This window comes from Bemisia tabaci, chromosome 1 (genome assembly GCF_918797505.1).
Source record: "Bemisia tabaci chromosome 1, PGI_BMITA_v3".
Lineage (NCBI taxonomy): Eukaryota > Metazoa > Arthropoda > Insecta > Hemiptera > Aleyrodidae > Bemisia > Bemisia tabaci.
This window is the reverse complement of record NC_092793.1, coordinates 52896544-52923657: the sequence shown is the minus strand read 5'-3', so window position 1 is coordinate 52923657 and position 27114 is coordinate 52896544. Positions and strand designations below refer to the sequence as shown.

Sequence of the window (27114 nt, the reverse complement as noted above, 5' to 3'; positions counted from 1 at the left end):
GGTATGATGCGGTAGATTCAAGCAGGAGCAAGTTTCATCCAGAGTAGCCTTAACAGATGATAGCTTTTATTGTGTTGAGTCAAGAACAGTAACATTAATTTTGAAGTTTATATGAATATTTTATATATATTGATAACAGTCACCGAAATTTTAAAACTCTTCAAGCAATTAAATTTAAAAATTTAAGATTTCCTGGTCCCCGAGGTAAATAGCCTGGTTGCTGATCGTCGTAAATTAAAATAACTAACTAACTATTTAGTTTCGGAAATGCGAAATTTACACCTGAAAATGTATAATTATAATCCGAGCTATAATCGCAATTGCGGCGCCTCGTGATTTCAATCAATGCAGATTTTGACCTAAGAACTGTGCTGCTGCGCTTAGGAAAAACGCCGTATGAATTAACACCCGAGAGTTGCCAAATTTCCTCCAACAAATTGTTTATTTTTGAGGAGTATTATGAAAATTATCCCTTGAAATTTTCAGATAATTTAGATCTGATTGTGAATAAAATTCTCCGAAAAATTGGAGGAAAAATATTCACAGATTTACCCGAAAATTTTTATTTTATCAAAGTAAATTTGGCAACGTCTAACGGCTCATACGGAGTTCTTCCTTTTAGCTCAGCAAAGGGGGGGGGGGGGGTCTCCCCCATTTCCCTTTTAATCGCGTGACTTTGAAAACCCTCAGCTGTTCCACAAAAGGTCTGATTCTTGAACACTGATCAGAAGCTAGGATTTAATCGAAGTAATTTTCTGGTGGATGGTTTTGGGATGCCTGTCAAAGGTCCTGAAATCCCTGTAACTTCATTTTCCTTAAACTTCCAAATTTTCATTTAAATTCTAACTAGTCATTAGGGATGGCTGAATTCTGTTCATTTTTCATCTTTTCAGTCCTTTATCATCCAGCCATCACCCATAAAATGAATGACTAGACTTGCAACTGATAGCTCCACTGATTATAGCCAGCCAATCGCGTATAGACTTGGAGTCTCACCACCCGTGACGTCATCAAGTCTACAAAAGCGTGTGCTGCCCGTTATATTCTTGGTCTATTCCATCTTTGACTCGTATGAGCTCCACTTAACGCATATTCAGCCCTTCAGGCGCAGTGTGACGAATCTCTTGTAAAACTTGTACTTCTCATTCAAAATTTTAATGTAAACTTTTCGGCTTCTCAAAATTAGTTCTTCTCCTTTAGCTCTTTCACAATCTCTCACAATCATTAGATGTGTTCAGCCCCCCTCCCTCCCTTCATCCTGTAAATCTCGCACAATCGCAGCTAGGATCTAGATCCAAGATGCGGATGGGAGATGGACCAATCACAACAGGGACTCGGAAACCGCGCAATTCGTCATTACATCCCTCCTCAACACAAACTCGCCGATGGGAGCGTTTTGTGAGACGAGGCCTTACGGGGTCGAGGTGAAACGTTGCTCAGTTGTCAAGGTGGCAATATTTTTACTCTGGAGGCAAGGTGGAGTGGTTCACGGTGTCATGGACGCGCACTTGTCTCGTAGGATCAGTTTGAATACCTGAAGATGGATCGCAGATAAAATCTACGCCAACGACAGCTTTCGATAATCAAAAAGGTTTATTTCTTTAAATGGAGGTAAATTGAAAATATACTTTATTTTCATTACACTAGCCCAGATCGATATAATTGAGACCTGCCCTAACGATAAAACATGGCCCGGCCCAGGCCTGTTGCGTCGCGAGGGTAAATTGTCCTCCACACAATTAGAAAATTTGATCCCCCTCCCCCTCTCCCGGTCAATTTACGAAGGGGATATGGAAAAGTAAGGGAGATATAGGTATACTAGCGAAGAGCCCGTGACTACTGAAATTTACAGGAGCAATGACTGATTGTTTCGCTAGACATTATTCGATCGCAAAATAAAAAAAAAACCCGTTTTTTTTCTGTATGCTTATACTATTTCGATCGAATTGACGATGTTGATCGGTTCGTGTTCACCTATTTCGATCGATTCTTGTCGATCGCTAATTCTTTTTAATTCTATTTTCATTTTATTTTTTTTCTCTCTCCTAATTCGTGTTCTTCTTCCTCTTTTCTTCTTGTCCTTCTCCATCTTCTTTCTCTTGACTTCTTCCTTTTTCTCCTCTTTTACTTCTTCCTGTGTTCTTCTTCCTTATCTTATCTATTTTTTATTTTTCTTCCACTTTTGTTATTCTTCTTCCCCTTTTTTCTCCCTCTTAATTCTCTTTCATTCTTCTTTTTGCTCTGTTCTTCATCTTCCTCTTCCTTCTTTATTCTCCATTATTCTGCTTCTCTCTCTTATCTTCTGCTTCCCTATTTTCTCCTTTTTTCTCATCTTCCTCTTCCTTCTTCTTCTTCTTCCTCTTTTTCCCATCTTCTCTGTGTCTTTTGTCCTTCCTATTTTATTGAAGTAAGTCTGCTTAAATCTAAATCTTTCATCTTCATTCCTCATTACCTCTCTTCATCATCTTCTTTCTCTTCTTTTAATTCTCATTCTTTTCTTCCTCTAATTTTCTTATTTTTCTACTTTTTCTACTTTTTCTCTCCATGATACGACGATGACTCCAATATTCTTCTTCTTTCTCATTTCTTCTATCAGCTTTCACCTTCCTCTCTTTTATCTTCTTTTTCCTCCTCATTTCTGCTTTCTTTTTTCTTATTTTCCAATTTATTTTCTTCACCTTCTTCAACTAAATTATTTGTTCCTCTTTTCATTCTCCAACTTTTCCTCTTCTCATCTCTCTTTCCTTCCTCGTCTTCCTTCTTCTTGTTTCATCATCCTCTTGCGTTCTTTTTCCTCTTATAATCCTTCATTATTTTTCCTTCCTTTTCCCCTTTTATCTTTTTAAATTCTTCTCTTTTTATCGTGTCTACAGTCTACAGCAAGTTTGCCGACAGAGACCGTCTGACTACATACCTAATGGGTTGATACCACTATTCGACCAAGTGAGAGCCTGTGTTGCCTACACTAAAATTTGAAGGCAAACTGACGTGTCGTTAAAGTAACCTCTCCCCGTTTGGTAAAGAGCTCTTACTCGTATGTGTCTCGAAAGAGCAAGCCATTTCACGATGACACCACGTTAAAACTCATGTTGCCTACACTAAAATTGAGGCCGAACTGACCTGCCGTTGATGTAATCTTTTCCCATTTGGTATAATATTTTTTATACGTGTTCCGAGTGAACGTGCAATTTCATATGGTCGTTTTTAGCAGTACCTAATTATTGTGCGCAGCCACTGAAAGTGCCATGGGCTTGCCAATTAGTTCATACTTTTTACAATGTGGAAGTTACTTTCAGGAGTCATTGCTCAGATTTGTCTAATGGGTAGTGACTGATATCAAAGAGTTGAGCCGTTGGTTTGGCAAGCAGGGCCTGATCTGCAAAAGCAAAGAGAAAAATTACATAGGGATATGAGCATGCACCCTAGAAGTTTCCCACTTCAAGTCCGTCGGAAATAGCCTTCAAGCCGAGGAAAGTCCTAAGCAAGGAGAAGAGCCGTTTATCGCAATTTTTCTCAGAAGCCCATTGTTTTTTTTCTCTCTCTCTTTTTTTTCTGACCTATTTTTATTTATTTATTGCTACGATAATGAAATTTTATCTGGACGGATATAAGTTTATTAATTGTTCACATTCATTTTTATCAAACACAAGGCTATAACCAGAAAAATTCGCCCATTCAATTTTCAATTAAGCGGGAACATCATTCATACGACTCGATTTGATTGTGGCGCGGCGTTGCGCGGCGATATGACTTATTTTCGTAGCCAGGCGTCAAAGTCTCCGAAAAGGTGTAGGGGCTATTCAGTTATTACTGGGTATCTATTCAGATATTAGCGATTCCGCAAAGGTAAAGGGGGTGGGGGGGGGGGGAAGAGAAAACAATTGACGAAATTCAAAGCAATGAGGTGGAAAAGGAAGTGGGGCCAGACTTAATGATTTAGACCAGAAGAAACACTTCTTAATAAGGGAAAAAATCGAGATACCTACGAACAGGCCCGCCACAACGGAGGGACGGATACTGGGTCCCTGGTACCGGGGCCCGGGCTCCGGAGGGGGCCCGTGTTACCCGTGAAAAACCACTACGAATTCACATGCAACCCTTGTTTCGTAAGAAAAAGTGAAAAATTTACCCTAAAAATTTCGCCAAAGGTGAATAGATTTTCAGAAACACGCTGGGGCACTGTAGAATTCTTCTAAAATTTTCAAAGAAATATACTTCTTTGAAAATTTCTATCTATTTTCAATATTTTCAGTACAGAGGGATATTTTTAGTAACTGCGTTATTCATTTTCTTCCGTCGTCAGATGCTAAGGGTCTCCAGTCTGGACATCCTCGACTTCAATGGCTCATGGCTCAACTCCCATGCCATAGACAAACGAAGGGGGAGTCCAGGGGGGCCTGGCCTTAATAGAACTGAAAATAGTATCATATGCCCCCCCCCCAAAAAAAAAAAAATATATATAAAAATTTTCCAGATGTTTTGAATGCAACAATTAGCAGATATTTTGTGCTGAAAGTATAAAAAAAAAACATAATTATTCCGAAATTCATGGAAAAAATCTTTATGGAAGCTTCAAAATGCGTCCAATTAGTCGTATAGATTCTAACATTTCTCGGGGAATGCCCCTCGGACCCCCCCCCCCCCCCTCTTAGTGCTTGGAACGCGGACCTTAAAACAGGTACCAGGGCCCGAGATGCGATGTGGCGAGCCTGCATGAAGGCTATTTCCATTGAAATCTTCCGTCACATTCATGCGGCGCAATGATACAACTATTTGAACTCTCCGGAATGCGTGAGGTATCACGCCGCATTTAAAGGCGTTTTCAAATCAGCCAAGTTCCGTTATCGGAATAATCGTTTTGCATAGTTCATATTCTTTTGTTATATTCCGTACCTACCACTCGTTTATTTTTAATCCTCGTAGAAAAACCACCCATTTGTAAATACGATTCTAGCTGAAGCGCACTTAAACGCTTTCATGACTGCAAAAATGTTAACGGAAATCGAAAAAGCCAGCGTGCAAGAGGGCTATTTCAATTGCAAACCTCCGTCGCATTTCTAAGGCGCAATGATACAACTATTTGAACTCTCCGGAATGCGTGAGGTATCACACCGCATTTGAAGGCGTTTTCAAAAAAGCTAAGTTTCGTTATCGGAATAATCGTTTTGCATAGTTCATATTTTTTTATTTCCAATTCCAACCACTTGTTTAATTATAATCCTCCTATAAAACCACCCATTTGCCAAACACAATTCTAGCGGAAGCGCACTTAAACACATTCATGACTGCAAAAATGTTAACGGAAATCGAATTGGCCAGCGTGCATGGAGGCTATTTCAATTGCAAACCTCTGTCGCATTTCTAAGGCGCAATGATACAACTATTTGAACTTTCCGGAATGCGTGAGGTATCACGCCGCATTTGAAGGCGTTTTCAAATCAGCCAAGTTCCGATACCCGGATTATCGTTTTGCTTAGTTCATATTCTTTTGTTATATTCCGTGCCACTTGTTTATTTTAAATCCTCGTAGAAAAACCATCCATCTGCAAATACAATTCTAGCTGAAGCGCACTTCAACTATGCATTCACCACCACAAAAATTTCAGAGGAAATCGAAAAGGCCAGCGTGCATGAAGCCTACGAACTATTCCATCGTTTTTTATGGCTTCAGGGTCTTCTACATCCCCGTTTTTATACTCAGCTTATTTACTGAGGAGCGTTGGCGTGCTTCTTATCATGAAAGTTTTTAAAACATCTTTGCAATAATACCAGCAAAAGCTGAGAAAAAAGTGATTAATCTGAAAAGAGGCACATCTCCACTTCTTTGCCATATTTTACATAGTGGTAGGTACCTCCAACAATTTTTTTCAAGCTTTCTCACTGAATCTAAGAGCAGTTAGATTGATTTTACTACATCTGGGCATTCCTTAATGTAAATTCTACACAGTTTCTTGTCTCTTCTGTAAAGTAGCAGTTTTTGACATGTGCTCTTTCTCCGGGTGATCCTTCGTTAATTGATAGGAATTTCAAGCCTCGACTATGACTGATTTGCCTTCGCTAGACGGGGTAGGCAAAACAGGGTGCATTCAGAGACGGATCGAGAGTGAGTTGGAGGGGGAGGCAGAAGCTAATGTCAAGTGGGGGATCTGGGGGTCTCCCCCGGAAAATTTTCAAAAAAAATAGCTCCTCCCAGATTGAATTTTAAGCAGTTTCAGCACACAATATTTGAGAGTTGAAAATTAACGATATATACCCCTTTTAGAGAAATTTTATTTTGGTATATGGCCTATTTATTTTTGCGGTCCTGAGAAACCTTTAACTTAGTACACTTGGTTAAATAGTTCTGAAGCTTTCTTGACACCATTTCAGTAAATTTTTAGGAGTATTTTTCCCCCCTTTCATCCTTCCTTCCTTCTTTTCCCCCTTTTTTGGGCTCGAGGGGCGGGGAATGCCACCATGGCCCCCCTGGATTCGCCACTAATCAGGGGGGGGGGGGGGGGGGTTATAGCATCAGGTATAGCATTGGCTGAGGTCAAAAGAAGTTAGTCATATTTTCAAGTTTAAGTTGGTACGATTGTAATACGATTGTTGTTGGTGTACAAAAAAATATTGTAGGAATTGAAAAATAACAGAAACAGAAAAGGCATGTACTTGGGCCATTTTTGCGTATTTTGTGTATTTAAATGCCTGATACTTTGGCCTTTTTGCATAGAATCACTTTCAACCTATGAAGGATGATTGCTAAGAAAAGAGAAGAGAAAAAGTTGAATTTTTTTAAAGGAAAAAACTGCATTTTTAAAGGAAAAATATATAAAAAAATGAAAATTTGTCCACATAATCATGAAGATATGTTTAATCCAAAAAGATTTTCTCTGCCAAAACGGTCGGACGATTTTGCACCGAACTCCTCAATTTAAATAAAAGCATTCAATTGTAGTAGGAGAGCGAACTAACTTTAATACCCCATAGTGCCGTTCACGGAAATATTCTTAGTAGGCCCATGCATGGAAATCTGTAGACTTATGAAGGTATGGAAATCCATATGCTGTAATTTGGTTATGGATGTCCATGTATTGTGAGAATCTATGGACTTTATGGATATTCGTGACCGAATTTCCATGGTTTTTGCAATTCACGAAACAATTTTAGCAGAGCATGCGGGTGCGACCTCTTCTGAACTTATAACTACACAACCGATGCTGGTTGATGAGACTTAGACTTGATAAGCACTTCTTGTTACAGATTTACTTAAAATTTGACAAGCACTCTAATCACCTCTTGATAATTTTAACCGAACCTTAGACTGTTAGTTCTGGAATGTCTCACCAGGCTTGAAAATGTCATCTGGGCTGTAAAACGCATGGTGCAAGCCCTAAAATCCCTAAAAATAGCACTAAATGTATTCCTTTAAAAATAAGTTAACATTATCTAGAGGTGGAAGAGCTGGTTCGAAGAATAGGAGTTGAACACTAAAGAACGATTAGACAAGCATTCGATCTTGCTCATAGCTTTATTGAGTCAAGAGACAACAGAACAATGATAGGTACCTAGGTACAACAAAAGAGGCAATGGAGGGGAGGAAAGATGGGGGTGTATGGGGAGGGGGGTGAGAGAATATAGATACAGAACACCAGAAAATAGCACCATCTGAGCATTCACAACACATCATGCTAATGTATAAACTGAGTATGACACAATATAAACTGAGTATCACACAATACAAAATGACTCATCTGAAGTTATCAATGAGTTTAATCATTACGTTTAAATAAACATTCAAACATTTGAACTTACATGTTGAAAAGACACTTAAGTTAAAAGTGACATACTCTGACAAAGTCTTTTTCCTTTCTGTAGGTCTTTTTGCTTCAAACTTCAATTCACATCTCTCGGTTCTATATCAGCTGCAGCATTATGCCAACATACACATTGAGGCAATCAATTTGACTTCCCCTGCATTGTAAATGTTTTAAGAAACTTTTATTTGGTCTTGCAAACTAATATTATATCAGCAAATAGACATTCTTGATTATAAAAATCTGTAAACTAATACCTTTTTATGAGTTTAGTGCGTATTATGTATTATCATTTCTCGAGTTTTCCACAAAAAAATTTCGGAGCCTTTGCTACGAGGATTTTCTTACTCGAAATTTCTATCAACACAAGGTTTACTTTACTATTAAGTGTTTATATACCATGCAATTGGGCTTGCGGATGTTTTCTTTCCCTCCTAAAAGTTTCCCTCTCTAACAAGAAATGACTAAAGTTTTCCAAGTAAAAAAGTTCTGAAATACTTATGATTAACTGGTGTTTGGCAAACTAAAGTTTTCCTTCCATTTTTTTCGAGTTATGAGGAGATTTGACAGCAGAAAAACTAACAGAGAAAAAATTAGAGAAACACTGGAATATTGCTGAAGAAAAATGGGTGTAATATGCAGAGACTACATTGAGGATATCTCAAATCAAGCACACTTTGCTGAGCTTCAAGAAACACTGTGTGAGGAAAATAAAAAGCTTTAAGACCGGCTAACGAGGACTTACAGGCACTACACATCGCAAGGATATCAGAATGAAATCATAGCAATTTTCTCTGCTCAGATCCAGTCAAGCATCTATCAAAAAGAGAGAGAAACGGATTTTTGCAAAGCAATTGTCTCAGGTAAATTGACCCATCACTACTTTATCTCAGAGAGAATAAATGCCCCATGAGGGCAAGTGCAACAATACCTTTCTCCTTTTTTCTGGAGAGAACTTAACAAAAAAGTCAAGATTGACAAGCAGCAGACGAGTTTTGGACATATTTAAGCAATCGTAGTATTGTGGTTGGGGTAACTCCTGGAATACGACTGGCAGCTGCTATAGTTTGAGGCTGTGCTACTGTTAGCTTCTCCACCTCTTCAAATGAGAGATTTAGTGATTTTTCTGAGTAATCTATATGACTAGGAATCTTGAGCTTCTCGTCTTTTTGGATCCCTTCTACTTCTTTTTCCTGTTTTATAATCATTTCCTTATAAAGGGCCTCAATTTTGACCCGTCTGATTGTATTTTCATCAAACTTTTTTAGTACACTTAAACTGTCAGGGGACGCAATGATTAAATCTTTAACTGAGATAGAAAGTATGAAACCTAAAACGTCAAAGGCTGATTTGATTTCCAAATTCTTTGTCGGACTCATTCCAAGGCTTTTCCTCCACCGAGACGTTGGGGCTTTTATTGACTCTAACACTTCAATGCAAGTGTTGACACTATCTGTGGTAGAGACAAACTTATCAAACCTAGATTTAGAAACACAGCCGATGTCAAATCCTTTAGAAGTTAATCGTAGGTCAGCATTATCTGGCCGGAGAGATAACCGGAACTCAGAGCGGCTGGTAAACATGCGATATGGCTCATTTGTTCCTTGTGTGGTTAAATCATCAATAAGAACGCCTATATAACCCTCAGTTCTATTGATAGAGAGGCTAGGTCTTTTTTGAGACTTGGCAGCTCCATTAACCCCGGCTAATATTCCCTGCGCCGCTGCCTCTTCATAGCCTGTTGTTCCGTTAATTTGACCAGCCAGGAACAAGTTAGAGATTCTCTTAGTCTCTAGAGTTGTGTATAGCTCTCTTGGATCAATGTAATCGTATTCTACACCATATCCAGGTTGTACAACTTCTGCTTTTTCCAAGCCTTCGATGCATCTGACTAGCTGAATTTGTAAATCTGCTGGGAGGGTGCAGGAAAGACCATTCGGATAGACTAAATTACTTGACAAACCTTCTGGTTCTAACCAAATTACATGCTGTTTGCCGCCAAATTTGATTGCTTTTGACTCTATTGAGGGACAGTAGCGAGGACCTGTCGCACCCTCCGTGACATGTCTGTTCACATGCAAATTATCAAGGATAATTTTTTCTACTTTCGAATTCGTGAAAGTTTGGTGGCACACTGCTTGGTCCTCCGGCTGGAATAATACAGAATGAAGATTAGTGGAACAATAATATCAAACAAATACTGAAGGTTTAACTGAGGTTTATATGAAGTTCAAAATTTTCAGAGGTAAAACTGCAGATATATCCTTCCTTATCCATAGCAGATATATCTTTAGCAGGTACATCCTTCCTCGGTTCTAAACTTCAACTTTCTTCTTGCTTGAGAAGATCCCCTCCACTTTAACTGAATCACTGGGGGTAACAAGAATTAAAAATGATCTACTTCATTAGACCACCTACATAGGGTGTCCCAAACCTACAGCAACGGGCTTGATTCTCGATTATTTTAGGGCTGGACAAAGGCAAGGACTGCAAAATTGAAGAGGAATTTGACCCTGCAGCATCCAAATTTCATCATCCCAAAACCTGCCCAGTCCCTCCGATGAGCTGAAAGGGGATCCCTAAGTGATGGGTTAACTATGAAATTTCGGGTTCCTGCCACAATTTTGACATTATTTAAACGAAATCAGAAAGGATGGAAAATTTGAATCTACGTCTATGCAACTGATTGAAAGTCCAAAATCGATCCAACTCTATGTCAAATATTGACTCCTAAAGTTTCGAGACAGAGCTTCCCTTAAAAAATGCTGGGTCAATGAATTGATGTAGAGGTATGAAAAAGAGATGTTTTCATAGGTAATTGACCCTGAGGAATCCAAGTTTGTGGTATCGCGTTAGGTATGTGAAAATTTTCCCTGTTTTCTGATTTGGATAATATAATTATAAAACTGTGACAGGAACCCCAATTTTAGACCTCAGGATCCATCTTTAGATACCAAGAAGCACCAAAGAGGCTTCAACGTGATGAAATTCGGATTCAGTGAGGTCACTTCCCTATAATCTCCTGCAGTGTTTGACTTTTCCCAACATGAAGTAACGAAGTGAAAAGCATCGTATGGTAAGTTAAGGAAACCTTTTATGAAACAAAAAACGATAAAAATTTCTGATTTGCAACAAAGTTTGTGAAAAAATTTTCAGTGGTGTGCAAAATGCTCAATTTCACCATCTCAGAGGCAAACTAAGGTGAATCTCGGGCCATCAGGCAAGTTTCAATAGTAATGACCTGATTCTCTTTTCCTTTTACTTTTCAAATCTTAAAAAAACAGAGTAAATTGCACAATTTGCCTTCAAATGGTGCAATTATTGCAAAGCAAATTGGCAATTAGGCTGTAAGTGTAAAACATACCTACAGGCTAGATTGCAAAAAATAGTTGGCGTTTTGCAATTTTTTGCATCCTTGAATCAGGATCGGAGGGAATGGTTTCTAAAAAACCTTCAAAAATGTAATACGCTATTTGAAAAGAATATTAAAATAATAATACACACCTTTATCCAAACTTTATCATTGATGAATGAAAATGGAGCAGGAACTTCATCTCCGAATTGAGGGGTTAGATTTGAATAATTTATGGTGCGTTTGTCCAGTCTGGGAGGAGTTCCTACATAAAAAAAGACACAAAAATTTAAAAATTTGACAAAAAAATTAAAAAATTTAAAAGTTTAGAAAAATACATAAAATCGTAAAAATTTACTACTTCACCTATATATTTATTAACTTATTTATGTTTTCATTTTTTCTTCTGAAAATTTGGGAATACTTCATTCGCCTCCTTGTATACTCTGAAATTAACATATTTTCACCTAAAAAAAATTAAGAAGTATCTATTATCGAATTTCAGAGGGATTGTCATCATTTTCGACCTTTCATTGGTCTAATTTTTTGGACAAGAATTTTCATCCATGTAAAATTTAAAATCTCAAGTGAACGCAATCGGCTACAAGAAACACAGTAAAGCCCGCTTATAACAAACTTGGATCTAACGAAATCCCATATAATTAAACAATATACTTAGGTTTGCCTTGAGCTCTTATGAGAGTCCAGTGCTGAATGGGCTCGATTAAAACGGAATTTTGTGGAGGAAAGTCTGAGATTTTTATTTAGGGCATTTTCAAGCTTACAATAATCCTATGGCAGATATGAATCATGGCTAGTTGCTGAAAAGGAGGCCAGCACTAAATTATGACATGGTCATGACACTAAGTGAGGTGATAAATTGAAGAAACTTAAAGAGACTCCTCAGTTTAGTGAGAGACAGAAGTACGCTCTCACAATGAGGAGTTGAAAAAAATGGTGGCTTGCTAGAGGCCCTGAGAGGCTTATTCCACTGATGTTAGTTAATGCTACTACAAGACATCATAGGTGTCAAAATTCTGCTATCCTCAGCCATTACAGTTGTATCAAGTGACAATGCCTTCAATCAAAACTTAACAAAAGAGATAACACCTGATAAGATCAATCAATCAAAATAATTGGCATGTTTTTATCACCATGGAATCAATGAAAAGATAAAATTACTGATAGATAATTAATTAAATAAATAAAAAAAATTATAAAAGTTTTGAGTGCAAATAATACTGTAAAACCACAAGGGCCTTCACAAGACTAACCTGTTCTGAGTCTACCCATCCTGAACTCAAGTGATTCGAGCGTTTTAGCTAGAGTTACAGACGGTTCATCACCTATCCTTCCAGCCGGTCGAATTTCTAGCCCCATATTGATATGCCCACGAAGGAATGTACCAGTAGTAATAACAACTGACCTGGAGAGTATTTTAGTCCCATCATCTGGGTAGAAAAATAAAAAATTAACAAGGAATTCAATTGATTGAAAATTCATTGAGTTCAATTCGAATACATTGATATTTAATCCACCTCCAAACAAGTTCATCCGAGAAGGTTAAGTTTAAGACTCATAGATACTAATACATAGATGAAAAACTTAACCGAGGCATTATCTTGAACCTTTCAAGTTTGGAAATATTAGGTACAAAGGCACTGTATAAGCTAAGCTCTGTAGGGATTTTTCAACCTTTTTTTTTTTCTTTTAAATAAAAAGTTATGATCCAATTTTTCATTGAGACTTTGGTAATGTAGGTAACAGATTATACTATTTTGTTGAAAACCCTCTAAAATATCTCTCTTTCTTTTTCTACTTCAACCCTTTCATTACCAGGCTAAATTCGGTTTGCACATGCCTCACAAAGGGAATTCGTTGTCATGCAATTAGATCAAAGCACACTCTATCAGGAAAAGTCTGAAGTTGTGATTCAGATTTTCCAAACCGGAGAGAGCTACAAATGTGAGTACTTCTCGATTGTAGTTGTTGAGTGATGGAAGAAATATTGCAGGAAGGATACGGTTTCGCTGAACGCAGATGCTACATTCATTACAATGAGAGCGTTATTAGAAATATTCAGTTCAACTTCTTTTCCTCAAAAACTCCTAGCATTATAGCCAGAAAACAATCATGCTTGTTACAATAGAAAAGTTCTGTTGAAATGAATGCCTGATTTACATTACTCTGTTCTTAAAGTTGAACCGCTTTGACCAGAATCAGCCAAACTACATCAGATGTTGCCTAATTTTCTCTTTTTTGCTTCTTTAAACAAAAAACTAAGCAAACTCAAAACTTGAAATTTTGCGAGGGTACACTTTATAATCTAGGGTCAATTTATAGAAATTTTAAGGGGGTGAGTAATGAATTTTTTTTTTAAGAAATAAAATACGAGAAAAAATTAGGCAACATAAAATGTAATTAGGGTGAGTCCTGTTAGATCCTTTTCATTTATCCTAAGATAGAGGCTATCTCAATATTGGCAACTAATCCTAAGTCCTAAACCATGTGCTGACAGTTCAGTGGCTACAACTCTTCTGTTTTCACTGAAACGGAAGCTAAAAATTTGCTTTAGAGTAAGACAACTTGCCTTTATGAATTGTCAAGAGGTTTAAATTTAAGATCACATTTGCTCACAAATTTATGTCCCACAATTTCTAATAACAGGACAACATTACTGGATACCTAGTAAAAACGATGCCTTGTGAGAGAACAGAAAAATCCAGATCAATGAGATTTCCTAATTTAAGGAATTCTTGAGAATTGATAAAAATTTTAACTTGATATTGGAAACTTACTCATGACGACACCACACACTTGACGAATATAATTTCGAGTTAAGTCTTCAGGGTCTGACAGAATGAGATTATCTACCGATCCTTCTAGAATGTCCAAATTTGGTGTCCGATTAAAGAGTTCGTCCTGAAGATGCTTTTTATAGAGTTCTCGATCAATCTGTGCTCTTGGCCCCCATACAGCAGGTCCTTTTCTTTTATTTAGAATCTGAAAAAGGCCAAGATTGATGGATTCACAAAAGCAAAAGGCTTCGTAAGATTACGAAAGAACAGACAAAAATCTGCAAAAGGCCACACATAAAAAAAGAGAAGTTCTTGCTTTAAGTAGACCTCAGAGAATTTGACAGGCGCTCCTGTAAGTGTAAATGGGTAAATAGTCTAGGCAATCTAGTATGAAATTGGGCCTTAGATGGAAAAAATTGGAAGCGAATTCCAATTAAAGGGCGTTAATGTACCTCAGTAGGAATATAGTTTCTGAAAATTCCTCAACTTTCCGACAAGCGGAAAGCCCTGAAAAATCGGAAAACTACCGGAAAATTCGATAATTTTCAAATGCAGATAACTTTGCATTACATTATCGTAATGAGATAGTTTGTTTTTTTTTTTTTTTTTTTTTTTTTTAAACTGTCAGAAATTGAGTCAGGTACATATTAACGACAACTACATTTGAAGAAAAAATTACCATAGTTGTCAAATTTACGAAAAATGGAAAATTTGTTTTTTCTACAAATCTTTAGAGCTGATTTCAGAACCCAAATCGGTAGAAAACGGAAAAATGCCTTTAACAAAAGCTGTAGAAAATTGTTTAAGCTTTAAAACAGTATATTAACACATTTTGTAATATGATTCATTGCCAAACTATGCAGTACGCAAACTACTCAGTGAGGGGAGGTATGTGCAAAGAAATTAGACAAAAAGTGACTAAGAAGCATGCAAATCCTACACTGCCATGCTAAGGTAAAACGCTGGATGAACTTCCGGACATTATCAAATTTCTTTTGATAGGATATGAATTTTCTGGCGAACTTCTGAATTAAATTTGTTGATTATTTTAAGATTTGTACCTCCAATTAAATTCAGAGTTTATGAAAATTTCAAGGAAAAATATTCATATCTTTCCTCAAGAATTATTATTTTATCGGAAGAAATGTGGCAACAAGCGAATGCTCATACAGCATTTTTTCTTAAAACGGCAATAGCAAATAATTCCTTTTGATTTGGACTACATTTTGCCATAGGGATGTAGTTTCTTTCTGACTCATAAAAACAATAACATATAAACCATTGTTTTTTAGTAGAGCCTGAGAGCAAAAGGAGTTTGGTCCCTGGTAGCAAAATTTAGTCCATTTCATTCTCTTGTACACAGTTTCTTTCAGCATTAATGAGGATTGCAAATTTTCAATTGCACTTTAAGGAAAAGATGACCAACCAATGTGATGTAACTAACATAGAACACAACACACTGATGCGGCATGAATCATAAAATGTAACTACTATATCATGCTATTTAGAGGTGTACCAGAACAATGAATACCAACTAAAAAATGCAAGTGTGCTTTCTCTCCTTAACGATTCGAAACTTACTCTGTACTGTATTCCAGAGAGGTCACAAATTCGACCACACACACCATCTAAAGCGTCAACTTCCCTCATGAGGTGCCCTTTGCCAATACCACCAAAAGCAGGATTACATGACATTTCACCTGAGAAACAAAATGAGAAGTTTTCGGATGTGGCTTATGTTAAATAGTAATTGTAAAATTCAAAATTAACATGACGCCTAGCAAAACGTTCCATATTATGTAGAAACTAGCTTTCTGGAACAATTTTGAATTTGGTCAACATTTAGGAGTCATGCCTCTTTAAATACGAACTCAAATGGAATGGTATACAATAGAATGAAATTGAGGAAGTTTAAGATTCAGTAGCAAAAATTACAAACAATTTACCTCAAACTTTTTTACGATTCATGAAAAAACTTTTAAGGTTTTTTGGGGGCACAAAGCAAATACGTAAGAATAGGATTGAGTATCTAAATATCGGTGGATTCGTTCATTTGATCGGGAAAACTTCTTCATTAGAAAGACTGAAAGAGTAGGAAAAATTATTCAGCATACATCAGATATTTACTGATGATGCGTTATTGGCAGCTGTATTCAAACATAACCTTGGTTGTTCCCCCTAATGTACCAATTTTTCAGAGGATTGACTTTTTTCAACAGAAGTTCACTTATGTAAAGTAAAATTTACTTCCCAAAAAATTGTTGTCATTGTTGAATTTGGCACAAAAACACATCCATAACATGTGATGACTTAATTAGGCTGGTTCCTGGAGGGTATATACAAATCCAATTTGTACTAGGTATACCGAAGGATAAAAAATAAATTTGCTACATAGCAATATTTCCTCTGAAATGGCAGACTAAGGACTAGATTCCTCCATGACGGTATCTAGTCAGGAGATTTTACAAGGATAAACATTAAATGTATAGCCTATACTGGAGAAAGAAGTTATAAATGCATGACTGAAGTTTGGCTTTGAAAAAACTCACCAATTTTTTCCTTCTTATGAGTGATGAGTAGTACCTGCGATCCCATACGGGACGCAGCTGTGCATGCCTCAGTGCCTGCATGTCCACCTCCGATTACAATGACATCGTACAACTTTTCCGGCTGAAATGTAAGTTTCCTTATTGATTGGCGGAAGGCAGACCATGATTTCGAGAATATGCCAGATTTTGAGAGACCTTTCATTGCTGACATCGATTAGGTATCACATGAGTCAGCAGATCCCTAATAGTGAACTTGTGTGATTATTCTGAACTGACAGATCCCTGAGAACAAAAACAGAACAAATATTAGTAGTCAATAGTGTCTCCAAATGTGGGTCAGCGTTCCAAAGTAGGACCAACGTCCTTCGCAATACTATCAATGAATAATACTTTACCTGTGAAGATACATAAAATTCAAGGATTTTCTGATTAAAAGCGATGATTTTTTGAAGTGCTGGCTTATTGCCTAACATAATGCATTCCACATTCACGCGGTGCCATCCAAGACACTTGCATACAAATTAGACTCTGGCACCAAAATAATCTGAGTAAGATGTATGTATGTATGAGCCGCTTTTACGGCGCGCTAGGGCGCTCTGCGACGCCTATTCTCCACAGGAATCTGTCATGGTAGAGATCCTCCGGAAGGTGGCATCTCTCCATCTCTTCATGGATGCCCTCTACCCACCGTTTGGCTGGACGCCCTCTCCGTCGCCTACCTGGGGGGACCCACTCCAACACCTTCTTCGGCAACCTGGTATCAGCCATTCTCTGCACATGCCCATACCATACCAATTGCTTGGTCATGATATCGTGCACAATCGTCCCCTCAACGCCCATTATCTCTCGGACACGTTCATTCCTGACACGTTCTCTCCTCGAGATTCCAGCCGATCGTCGCCAGAAATCCATCTCGGTCGCCTTGAGCATTTCTTGGGTCCGCTTCTTCAACTGCCACACTTCACTGCCATAGGTGATAATAGGCTTGACAACCGAGTTATAAATCCTCTTCTTGTTGTCTTTGGAAATCCTTTGGTCCCAAAGGATCCCATTAAGCATGGCGATGGCTTTCCTTCCTAGAAGATTACGGTCCCGAATGGCCTGATCCAGCTTCCCATCCGAAGTCAGGTTCACCCCCAGGTACTTGTATTGTTCGCAACTTTCTATATGTTGACCATCCTCCAGGACTATGCTTTGCTGAGCACCTCCGACTGACATCTTTTTTGTCTTACGGACACTAACCTCGAGGCCCCATTTGCGGTACTCCTCCACCAACTTCCGGGTCATATACTCCGCGTCATCGTGATCTTGACTTATGACTACCTGGTCGTCAGCAAAGCATAGCGTGAACAGTGTTTCTTGGTCATTTAGAGGGACGCCCATGCCGGCACACTTTCTTTTCCATTCCTTCAGAACGTGCTCTAGATATATCTTAAACAGCGTCGGTGACAGACAACATCCCTGCTTAAGCCCCTTGGTGACAAAAAAACCGTCTGAAAGCCTTCCTTGGCACTTAATTCTAGCAAAAGCCCCCCGATAAAACTGCTTGACTGCCCCAATAAGTCCTTTACTAAAACCAGTTTCTTCTAGGACTTCCCAGAGTTTCACAAGAGGAATACTATCATAAGCCTTTTCAATATCCAAAAACACTAAATGAAGCTCCTGGCCAACAATTCTCTTCTTTTCGGTTAACTGGGTAACACAGAACAGATGATCAGCGGTAGACCGACCAGCCCTAAAACCTGCTTGCTCCTCCGCCTCGAACAGGGTCCACTCCTCTTCGATCTTCGCTTTCAACACTTTTCCATAAATTTTACTTATCGTTCCTGTCACCGCTAACCCTCTGTAGTTCCCACAGTCATCCTTCCTTCCTTTTTTATGCGACGCTGTTATCCAGGCCTCTTTCCATTCTTTCGGGATGTCATCACCGTCAATGCACTTCTGCAGCAAATCCTTGAGATGGTTAACCAACTTGCCAGTCCCACATTTAATTAACTCGGCTGGAATGTTTCCTGGCCCAGGAGCTCTTCCATTCATCAATTCCCTGATTGCTTTGACCACCTCCTCAACTCGAATTTCCATTGAGTGATCCTCGACTATATTTTCAGCATTCCCCGTTTGAAACTCTGGTCGTCCTTCCGTCAACAATTTATTAAAATGTTCGTCAAGCTGTGAGATTGTTATCGGAGATATAATGTCCCGTTTCATGTCCCTTCTTAGGCCTTTGATCAGCTTCCAGCTCTCAGCACTCTTCCTTCCCCCCAGGTATGTGTCAATCCTTGAGCAGTTGGTCTCCCAAGACTCGTTTTTCTTCCTGGTGATTAAAAGACGAACCCTCGCCTGGGCTTTCCTATACGCGCCGCGGGTGTCTGCAGTCCTAGAAGCCAGATAGTCATGGTACTTCCTACGCTTTTCTTCAATTACCTCCTCTACCTCTTTGTCCCACCAGTAGGGTTTCTGTACATCCTTGCTCTCATTACACATACCCAGGGCTTCCTTCGCAGCTGAATGTATGCAACTTTTGATGAACTGGTACAACTCTTCTGCAGTATCGAAAGTTTCTACTCCCAGTTTCTCATCCAGCCGCTTCCTGTAGAGATCTGAGTAAGATAATTTTCCAAATTAAGATGTTCCTTCAGGTACATCAAGGAACCCTCTCTGAGGATTAAGACGTCTGTCTTGCAGATTTTGATATCACCTTGACTGACGTACCCACCAAAAAGAAAAAAGAACCCAGTTAGTGTGAATAAGCATTGTTGGTTCATTCTCGTGTAAAACATCTGTGAAAGAAAACACAACTTCTTTCAAGGCTAGGTATTCTTTCGGTAAAACATGTTAAAGATTGAATGAAATTTTAGGAAACTCACTTGCACTTAAAGTACTTCCCAGGATACATCTCGGAAATCCCTGGCTCCATCATTAGCCGTTTTCAAAACAAAAAACTCATGACAGCAGAATCAAGCATACTTCGTAATTACTTCTTGAAACGTGAACCAGGACATGACAAACTTACCTAGATTATCTTTCTGGAGCAGTGCTACGTTTTATTTGATAGGCGAACTTTCAGAGCACACTGAAGATGAGTAGGGCATTACCAGTTACACAAAAGTAGTCACAATAAACATAATCGAATAAAAAGTCTGCACCCAAACAATTTACTCCCCTTCAGTGTGGGTCAGAGGATTAGCTGTCTTCAGGTTGGCATTGAAAGTAAAAGCAGAAATCACGATGCCAGATTTTCTGTCATACTCTGAAACTGCAGAAACTTGCAGAGCGTGGACTCTTGTGCACCTGTAAAATTTGAAGCCATGATATTGAACGAAGAGTCCCGACAAAGAGTCTCTTTCTCCGCGTACATTAGGAACTGAGAAGCTGCTTCCAATGTTCACAAAAGATAATATTCAACTAAAAGATACTGACAAGAGGCAGAATACAGCCCAGGATATATAAGGTGATATTAGTGATTTGACTTAAACGGGGGGAGAAAAATTGACAGCAAATGAATGAATAGAGTGTAGCTGTGGGACAGGAGAACAAAAATTCTGAGGCTAAAATAAGGAACGCTTGACCACTTACCTAAGTATTTCAAGGTGTTGGTTACAAGTTGATGGAAAGAGCTGCTATTTCTTGGCAAGAATAGAGAGAAAAGGTACGTTTGTAAACACTATTCAGAGAAAAATTAAAGCGCACATATTTAAACAGCTATTCACCAACATAAATGACCGCAATTTGTAATTGAGGTTATGTACTTACAACATTCAACATTATTATGCAATCTCAACAATGAATCTCAACCTCAACCAACGGGCTCAGCACTGTCAGCTGTTCGCGGGATCGCGAGTTGATTATTATTATGAACTATTATAAACGGTTCCGTAAGTAGATAACAATTATATCACAGGCAGGGCCGCATTTTTATAGGAGATTATAAATAAACAAGTGATAAGAAATGAAAACAAAAGAATATGAACTATGCAATAGGATAATTTAGGTATCGGAACTTGGCTGTTTTGAAAACGCCTTCAAATGCGGCGTGATACCTCACGCATTCCGGAGAGTTCAAATAGTTGTATCATTGCGCCGTAAGAATGTGACGGAAGATTTAAATGGAGATAGCCTCCATGCATGCGGGGCTTGTGGATTTCCTCTGAAATTTTTGCAGTGGTGAATGCATAGCTGAAGTGCGCTTCAGCTAGAATTGTATTTACAAATGGGTGGTTTTTCTGCGAGGATTAAAAATAAACAAATGGCACGGAATATAACAAAAGAATATGTACTATGCAAAACGATAGTCCGGGTATCGGAACTTGGCTGTTTTGAAAACGCCTTTAAATGCGGCGTGATACCTCACACATTCCGGAGAGTTCAAATAGTTGTATCATTGCGCCGTATGAATGTGGCGGAAGATTTAAATGGAAATAGCCTTCATGCAGGATCGTCACATCCCATCTCGGGCCGTGGTACCAGTTTTAAGGTCCGTGCCCCAAACACGGAGGGGGGGGGGGTCCGAGGGCCACCCCCCGAGAAATTTTAGAATTTATACGACTAATCGGACGCATTTTGAAGCTTCCATAAAGAATTTTTCTATCAATTTCTGCGGAATAATTATGTTTTTTTTACATACTTTCAGCATAAAATACTTGCGAATTGTTGCATTAAAAACATCTGGAAAATTTTTATTTTTTTTTTTGGGGGGGGGGGGGCATATGATACTATTTTCACTTCTATGAGGGCCAGGCCCCCCTGGACTCCCCCTTCGTTTGTCTATGGCAAGGGAGTTGAGCCATGAGCCATTGAAGTCGAGGATGCCCAGACTGGAGACTCTTAGCATCTGACGACGGAAGAAAATGAAACGCAGTAACTAAAAATATCCCTCTATACTGAAAATCATGAAAATAGATAGAAATTTTCCAGGAAGTATACTTCTTTGAAAATTTAAGAAGAATTCTACAGTGCCCCAGCGTGTTTCTGAAAATCTATTCACCTTTTGCGAAATTTTTAGGGTAAATTTTTCACTTTTTCTTACGAAACAAGGGTTGCATGTGAATTCGTATTGGTTTTTCACGGGTAACACGGGCTCCCTCCGGGGCCCGGTACCAGGGACCCAGTATCCCCCCCCCCCCCCTTGTGGCGGGCCTGCTGGTGGGACAAAAATAGGCATTTCATATGCATGCACATAGGCACATATGTATAAATGTCCTCAGCTGAATTTTCCCCAAGTTTGTCCCGACACTCCTGATAGATTTCCATGTCAAGTCAGTCAGTACAGATATCACACACAGCCTCAAAGTCAAAGCTAATTAATTGTAGGTACACTCCGAGTGAGTACGCTGTGCCTTCGAGCTCGAGCATGGCAACAATTTGAATTTGGCGGGCGAGCGACCGGATATGGCTCAACCTCTTTTCCGCTCTCTTATCATTATCAGTTTATTTACTTCACAAGATTGTTATCAATCAGATCAGGGTTTATAGGTTAAGTCACAAGTGCAAACTGCAAAGTGCCGTATCTCGTATCACAATTCACAATCAACCTCAATTTTACCGGATATTTCCAGTTCATTGTCCTTAGAATCTCTATTCCTGTCTCCTTCATCTTCAACGTGCAGTCTAAAGTTTGATTTGGTTTTAAATTTATTCACAGTAAGCAGGCACATAAGTAGGTATGGCTATGAAATGTTTTACTGCATCTTCCGTGCCCCTCCTGTCTATGTTTATTTCAAGAACTCCTTATGCCATCATGTCAGGATCGCGTTCTGTAAGCTATCAGTGCAAGAAATTGTCCTTCAATGAATTTGGAGACCCTTTAAAAGTTGTGTATCCAGATGAAGAGGCGGTATCTGAACCAAGCGCATCGGAGGTGAGTGCTGTACATTTTACATCAAGTCATTTCTCCGTCATTCAGTGAAGATACAAACAAAGATAGGATGCCTGACCAATAATATCATATGTGCCAATTATTCATCAAGCACCAAATTTAAAATTTCCTAAAGCACTTCATTCAATTTAGATAAAGTTCTATAATTTTCGTATTCGAAAAACTGAATAATTTTCATAGGTCATTGAAAGCAAGGAATTAAATGGTGTTTTCTCATAAGTTTTTGGCTTTGGTGTGGTCATGTCATTTTATTTTCTCCATATCACTAGGCCTTTCATCAATGGAGTACATAGAGTCTTAATGTAAACGGGAGAGCTGGCGCCACTTTTAAGCATTTTCCAGATCCCAAATTCCGTGACTTCTGAGTCACGCCAGGTTATCATTTCAATACATAATCAATCTTTTTTGCTACACAGGGGTCTGGCCATCTTATGTAAACAAAGAGGATATGAATTATTAGGTATTCTACACTGCCATTTTGGATCAAAAATGTATTGATAAGGTGACTGAAAATCTACGCAAACCGGGCTTGGAACGTGTCAACCAGAGCATGGCCCCAACTCACTTCACCGAGTATATTACAACTTTATATGTACTCTATGCTTTCATTTAGCTCCACCACAGATTGCAGTAGGATGCAACTATAAATGTCTCTGTGAAGGATTTATAAGTCAGAAAAAGTCGATCAATTTCTTTCAACAATCCTATTACTTTGGTTTCTGATTTTTAGTGGTCATTTTATTCAAAGTTTTAACACCTTGTCATTGTTTGTAGGAGTCTAAAATGTAAGTAATTTTATTTCAATTTCTGTCTGTCCAAGGTTCTTGTTAAAATCTTGGTCGCCCCTGTTAATCCTGCAGACATAAACATAATTCAAGGAACATACCCTGTCAAACCTTCTCTCCCTGCTTCTCCTGGTTTTGAAGGGGTAGGAGAGGTAGTTGCAGTTGGAACTGGAGTGACAGAGTTTGCCGTTGGGGACCGAGTGGTTCCAAACTGCGATACATGTGGAACATGGAAATCTTATACTAAGTTCTCGTCTGATGGAGTGCTCAAGGTAATTTAAAATTCCATCATGTTTGTAGATCAACATCAGGCTTGTTCACCAGATTGAGTCAGCATGTTTTCAGGTCCTATCTGAGAATAAGTTTAATTAATTAATGGAATTAAAGCACCACTTATGCAAGATAAATTCTCTTCAAAATTACTTGAGAGAAATGAATCACACCACAGGAAGTCTTGAAATCAACTGGTAAACAAATTGTCAGTGTGTACAATTAACATTGGTTAAATGACATATAAGGGGCTTGGAGGACAAGGCGCCTAAGTGCAGTTATTGCTATTTCAAGAAATATGTGTTTTAAGTTGCAAAATTACATGGAGCCTTGTGGCGAAAAAGAAGTTTAGACTCACTTTTTGATGCTTCAAAGTTGGATTTTCGATGTGAATTTTTCACAGAATACACTTTCAAACTAGTTTCAGTTGAGTTCATGAATATCTCAGTTTGTTAAGGAACTGCATTCATCCACTATTGTCCTCCAAGCCCCTCATATGTAGGTTTAATCTAAATTCAATTTGATGTATTTGTGTTAAAATATAATAGTTAATATCTTGTTCAAAAGTTATTATTTGAACTTTGCATCATATGAATAGCTTTCTATGTAAGGTTTTTAGCAGAAAACGTGTTGAGCTTTTTTTTAGTTTATACCTTGTCGAAAGACCCATTTTTGTCTGCCTTCGAAGGTCGACAAAAAGTATAGGATCACAGTCTGATTAGTCTCAAATAAAGGCTATAGATGTGATCTAAATTTGTAGACACTTAAAATTTTTTCCTTCTTTTTTGTCCTTTTTCTGTTTTCCCCACATTTTAGCTATGAGCTACAGGCTTAGTGCTTTTTTCTCTTTTTTCTATTTATTGTATATTTGTCAAATCAAATATAGAGGAATTTGAATGTGCTGACTTCCTGGTAATAATTGACTTAGGTATCTCTAGAGACTGTAAAGTTTTTTTTGTCCTTATGTTTTGCAGGTGCCGAATGATATGCCTATTCTAGAAGCAGCAGGTTTAACTTCGAACCCTTGCACTGCTTATCGTATGCTGAGTGACTTTACCGAACTCAAGCCTGGAGATGCAGTAATTCAAAATGGGGCCAACAGCGCTTGTGGCCAGAATGTCATTCAGTTATGTAAAGCATGGGGTATCACATCTGTGAACATTGTGAGGGACCGCCCAAACTTGAATGAATTGAAAGAGCATCTATCCAGTCTTGGTGCCGATCATATCCTCATTGAATCGGAGCTCAGGTACTTCAGCTTAAGTAGAACTTGATTCAAAACCAGTTTTTCTCTGTTGTCTTAAACTCTTAATTGTAAGACAGTTTGTGTAAGTCACCAGAAGGGAATTGAAAAAGCCATCAGCAAGAAATTTTTTCAAACACTAGCGGTATACAATCAATGAATGACTTCTTGAAAGTCTCTATATGATAGAAGCCCTTTAAATGAGTGGCATATCTGGAGTTCACAGCATAGTTCACACAAAAAAGATCTTTGTCCTTGAACTGTGGTTCTCTTCATCTGTACAACCTGCATCCAGGCTGGGTAATTTTACAGAGTCTGGAAAGAAAGAGATGTTAGTTAACATCCCCAAAGGCAGAAAGGGTCAGGATATAACCAATTTCTCTAATAGGTGACCCTTGACAATATTCTCTGAGATGAATGAGCTCTTGGAGAGGGTCATCGTACAAGGTCAAAAAGGAGGGTAACTCTCTGAGCTGCAGTGGTTTCTCTGTCCCCCTCCAGGAATGTTTATCCCTGTGCACTAACCCGAAAATAAGTAAAATGATCAATATCTAATTTGACAAACACCCTTTGTTTTTTGCCTGAACTCAGGATTGATTCCCCTGTTATATATTTTTGTTTCAGGTCAACGCAATTATTCAAAAGCAAGGAAGTTCCATTTCCAAAATTAGGACTAAATTGTGTTGGTGGCAACAATGCAACAGAGGTGATGCGACATCTTGCTCCAAAAGGTGTCATGGTCACTTATGGTGGTATGTCTCGTAATCCTGTCACCATTCCAACATCTAGTTTCATATTCAAAGATCTTGCTTTTCGTGGGTTTTGGATGACAAGGTGGCACAAAGAAAACAGAAACAGCCCTGCTCGCCAGAAAATGATAGCAGATCTTGTAGAGTTGATGAAATCCAAGAAGATCAGAGCTCCAGCTCACAAAGTAGTGCCTCTTGAAAATTACACTGAAGCCCTCATGAACACAATGTCTGTGCAAGGTTTTGCTGGCCATAAGTATTTTATTGACTTTCGCAGTCTACATTCATAAGTTTTTTATTTACTTTTTTTTGAGAATGAATTCTCTAATTTCTTTAATTAAGTATGTCATAGGAAGCCTTCAAATGCTGTGATGAGTCATTATGTTTCAACATGCAAGTGTTCATGGAATGGTTAAGTTTTGATGGAACACTTTAGTTGTCTCTCATCGTTTAATCATGGAAAGATCCGTTGTCTATCATCAAATCTTATTTCTTTTAAAATGTATTCAGCCCTAATTTTTCCTCAGTGATTGGTCAGTCTGGACTCTCCTTTTTTCTTTTACTTTTTTGGAAGGAAAGTGTGCCTGTGTGAATCTTTCATGCCACAAATTTTTTTGGTCCACTGCTCCCACAATTTTTTTACTATGTTTCCATTTTTAAATGAATTAGTATTAGAAATATGAGGAGAAAATATGCCGAGAGTTCGCATAAATGAATGGTTAAGCGTCCTCCATTAAGATACTTTACATCATGAGAAGAATAAACATGCTCCTGAATTTTGATTGTATAGTACAATGGCAATAAGTGAAATCATTTATACATTCCACCCCTTCCGGGAGCCTAGATTTCCATTTTCTCAAGTCTTGGTAGTTGCTAAAAACCTACTGTTAACATAAAAGAAAGGATTTAAAAGAGGCGGTCACAAACCTGCAAATTGTAGAACTTTTGAACTTTTAAGTTTTTTTGTGTTTGCAATTGGTCAAAAGATTGGTAGAACTGATCAATCAGTCAGAGCTTTTTATTAAGTGTTAGAAGTATTTTTTCACAAGGATGCGCTTTCAGAGTTCAGATTTTACAAATTCGTCCTTGGGATTACAACACCTTAGCAGCAGAACCTATTTAACAAAAGAGTACCTGAAAACCAGCAAATTTTAAACGTTTCTAATTATGTTTTTTCTTAAAAGGGGCCCAAATTCTTCCTTTTTTTTAACTCACCATTTTTCTAAAACCGTCTTGATGTTTTTCATTAGTGTGAATAACCCTGCAAATGCTCAGTGAACCTTTTTATAAACTTTTTTTTTGCTGAGGGTTTGATTTTTAATATTCCACTTCAGTGCTTGCAATATTATCAAAAGTTTTTACAAAAATAAAATGTCTAAATTTTAATTAGATATTCTGTTGGCAAAACCTTATGGATCTGCTTCGTTCTGTAAGAAAATTTCTTCTGTCATTACTAATTTACATGCAATAATACATATCTGGGTATCAAATTACATATAAACGTACCTAAGGAAAAATTCATACACCATGAGCATCTTTGATTGTAATGCTTGTTGAGTCGACTTCAATGAAAGACTGGTTGTACTTACTTAACTGTCCTTTGATGAATGTATTTTTTTATTTTCCCTCGATTTTAAATTTATTTTTTAAAATTGAGAAATAAAATAATAAAGAAACAATTAATGATGCAATAATGA

The 27114-nt window shown here is 38.1% G+C and overlaps 2 protein-coding genes across 4 annotated transcripts; one reads left to right on the top strand and one right to left on the bottom strand.

Annotated features, from left to right (window-relative positions):
• Positions 1-1087: 1087 nt before the first annotated feature.
• Positions 1088-27114, top strand: LOC109044768 (enoyl-[acyl-carrier-protein] reductase, mitochondrial). 2 transcript variants are annotated; one of them, XM_019062678.2, is made up of 5 exons: positions 1088-1611; positions 22137-22352; positions 23191-23427; positions 24400-24674; positions 25293-27114. In XM_019062678.2, the coding sequence occupies exons 2-5, from the start codon at positions 22158-22160 to the stop codon at positions 25705-25707; spliced, it is 1122 nt and encodes a 373-aa protein (XP_018918223.2). In that variant the 5' UTR covers positions 1088-1611; positions 22137-22157; the 3' UTR covers positions 25708-27114. The 2 variants fall into 2 exon arrangements, with proteins under 2 accessions (XP_018918223.2, XP_018918221.2); XM_019062676.2 differs by lacking the exon at positions 1088-1611 and having other exon boundaries at positions 21942-22352.
• Positions 8145-20281, bottom strand: LOC109044766 (protein MTO1 homolog, mitochondrial). Of its 2 annotated transcripts, none has more exons than XM_019062670.2 (7): positions 20072-20281; positions 16496-16777; positions 15528-15646; positions 13947-14151; positions 12423-12599; positions 11301-11413; positions 8145-9946 (listed from the first exon to the last, which is right to left on the bottom strand). In XM_019062670.2, exons 2-7 carry the CDS (start codon positions 16704-16706, stop codon positions 8765-8767), a joined length of 2007 nt encoding a protein of 668 aa, XP_018918215.2. In that variant the 5' UTR covers positions 16707-16777; positions 20072-20281; the 3' UTR covers positions 8145-8764. The 2 variants fall into 2 exon arrangements, with proteins under 2 accessions (XP_018918215.2, XP_072159153.1); XM_072303052.1 differs by lacking the exon at positions 20072-20281 and adding an exon at positions 19509-19786.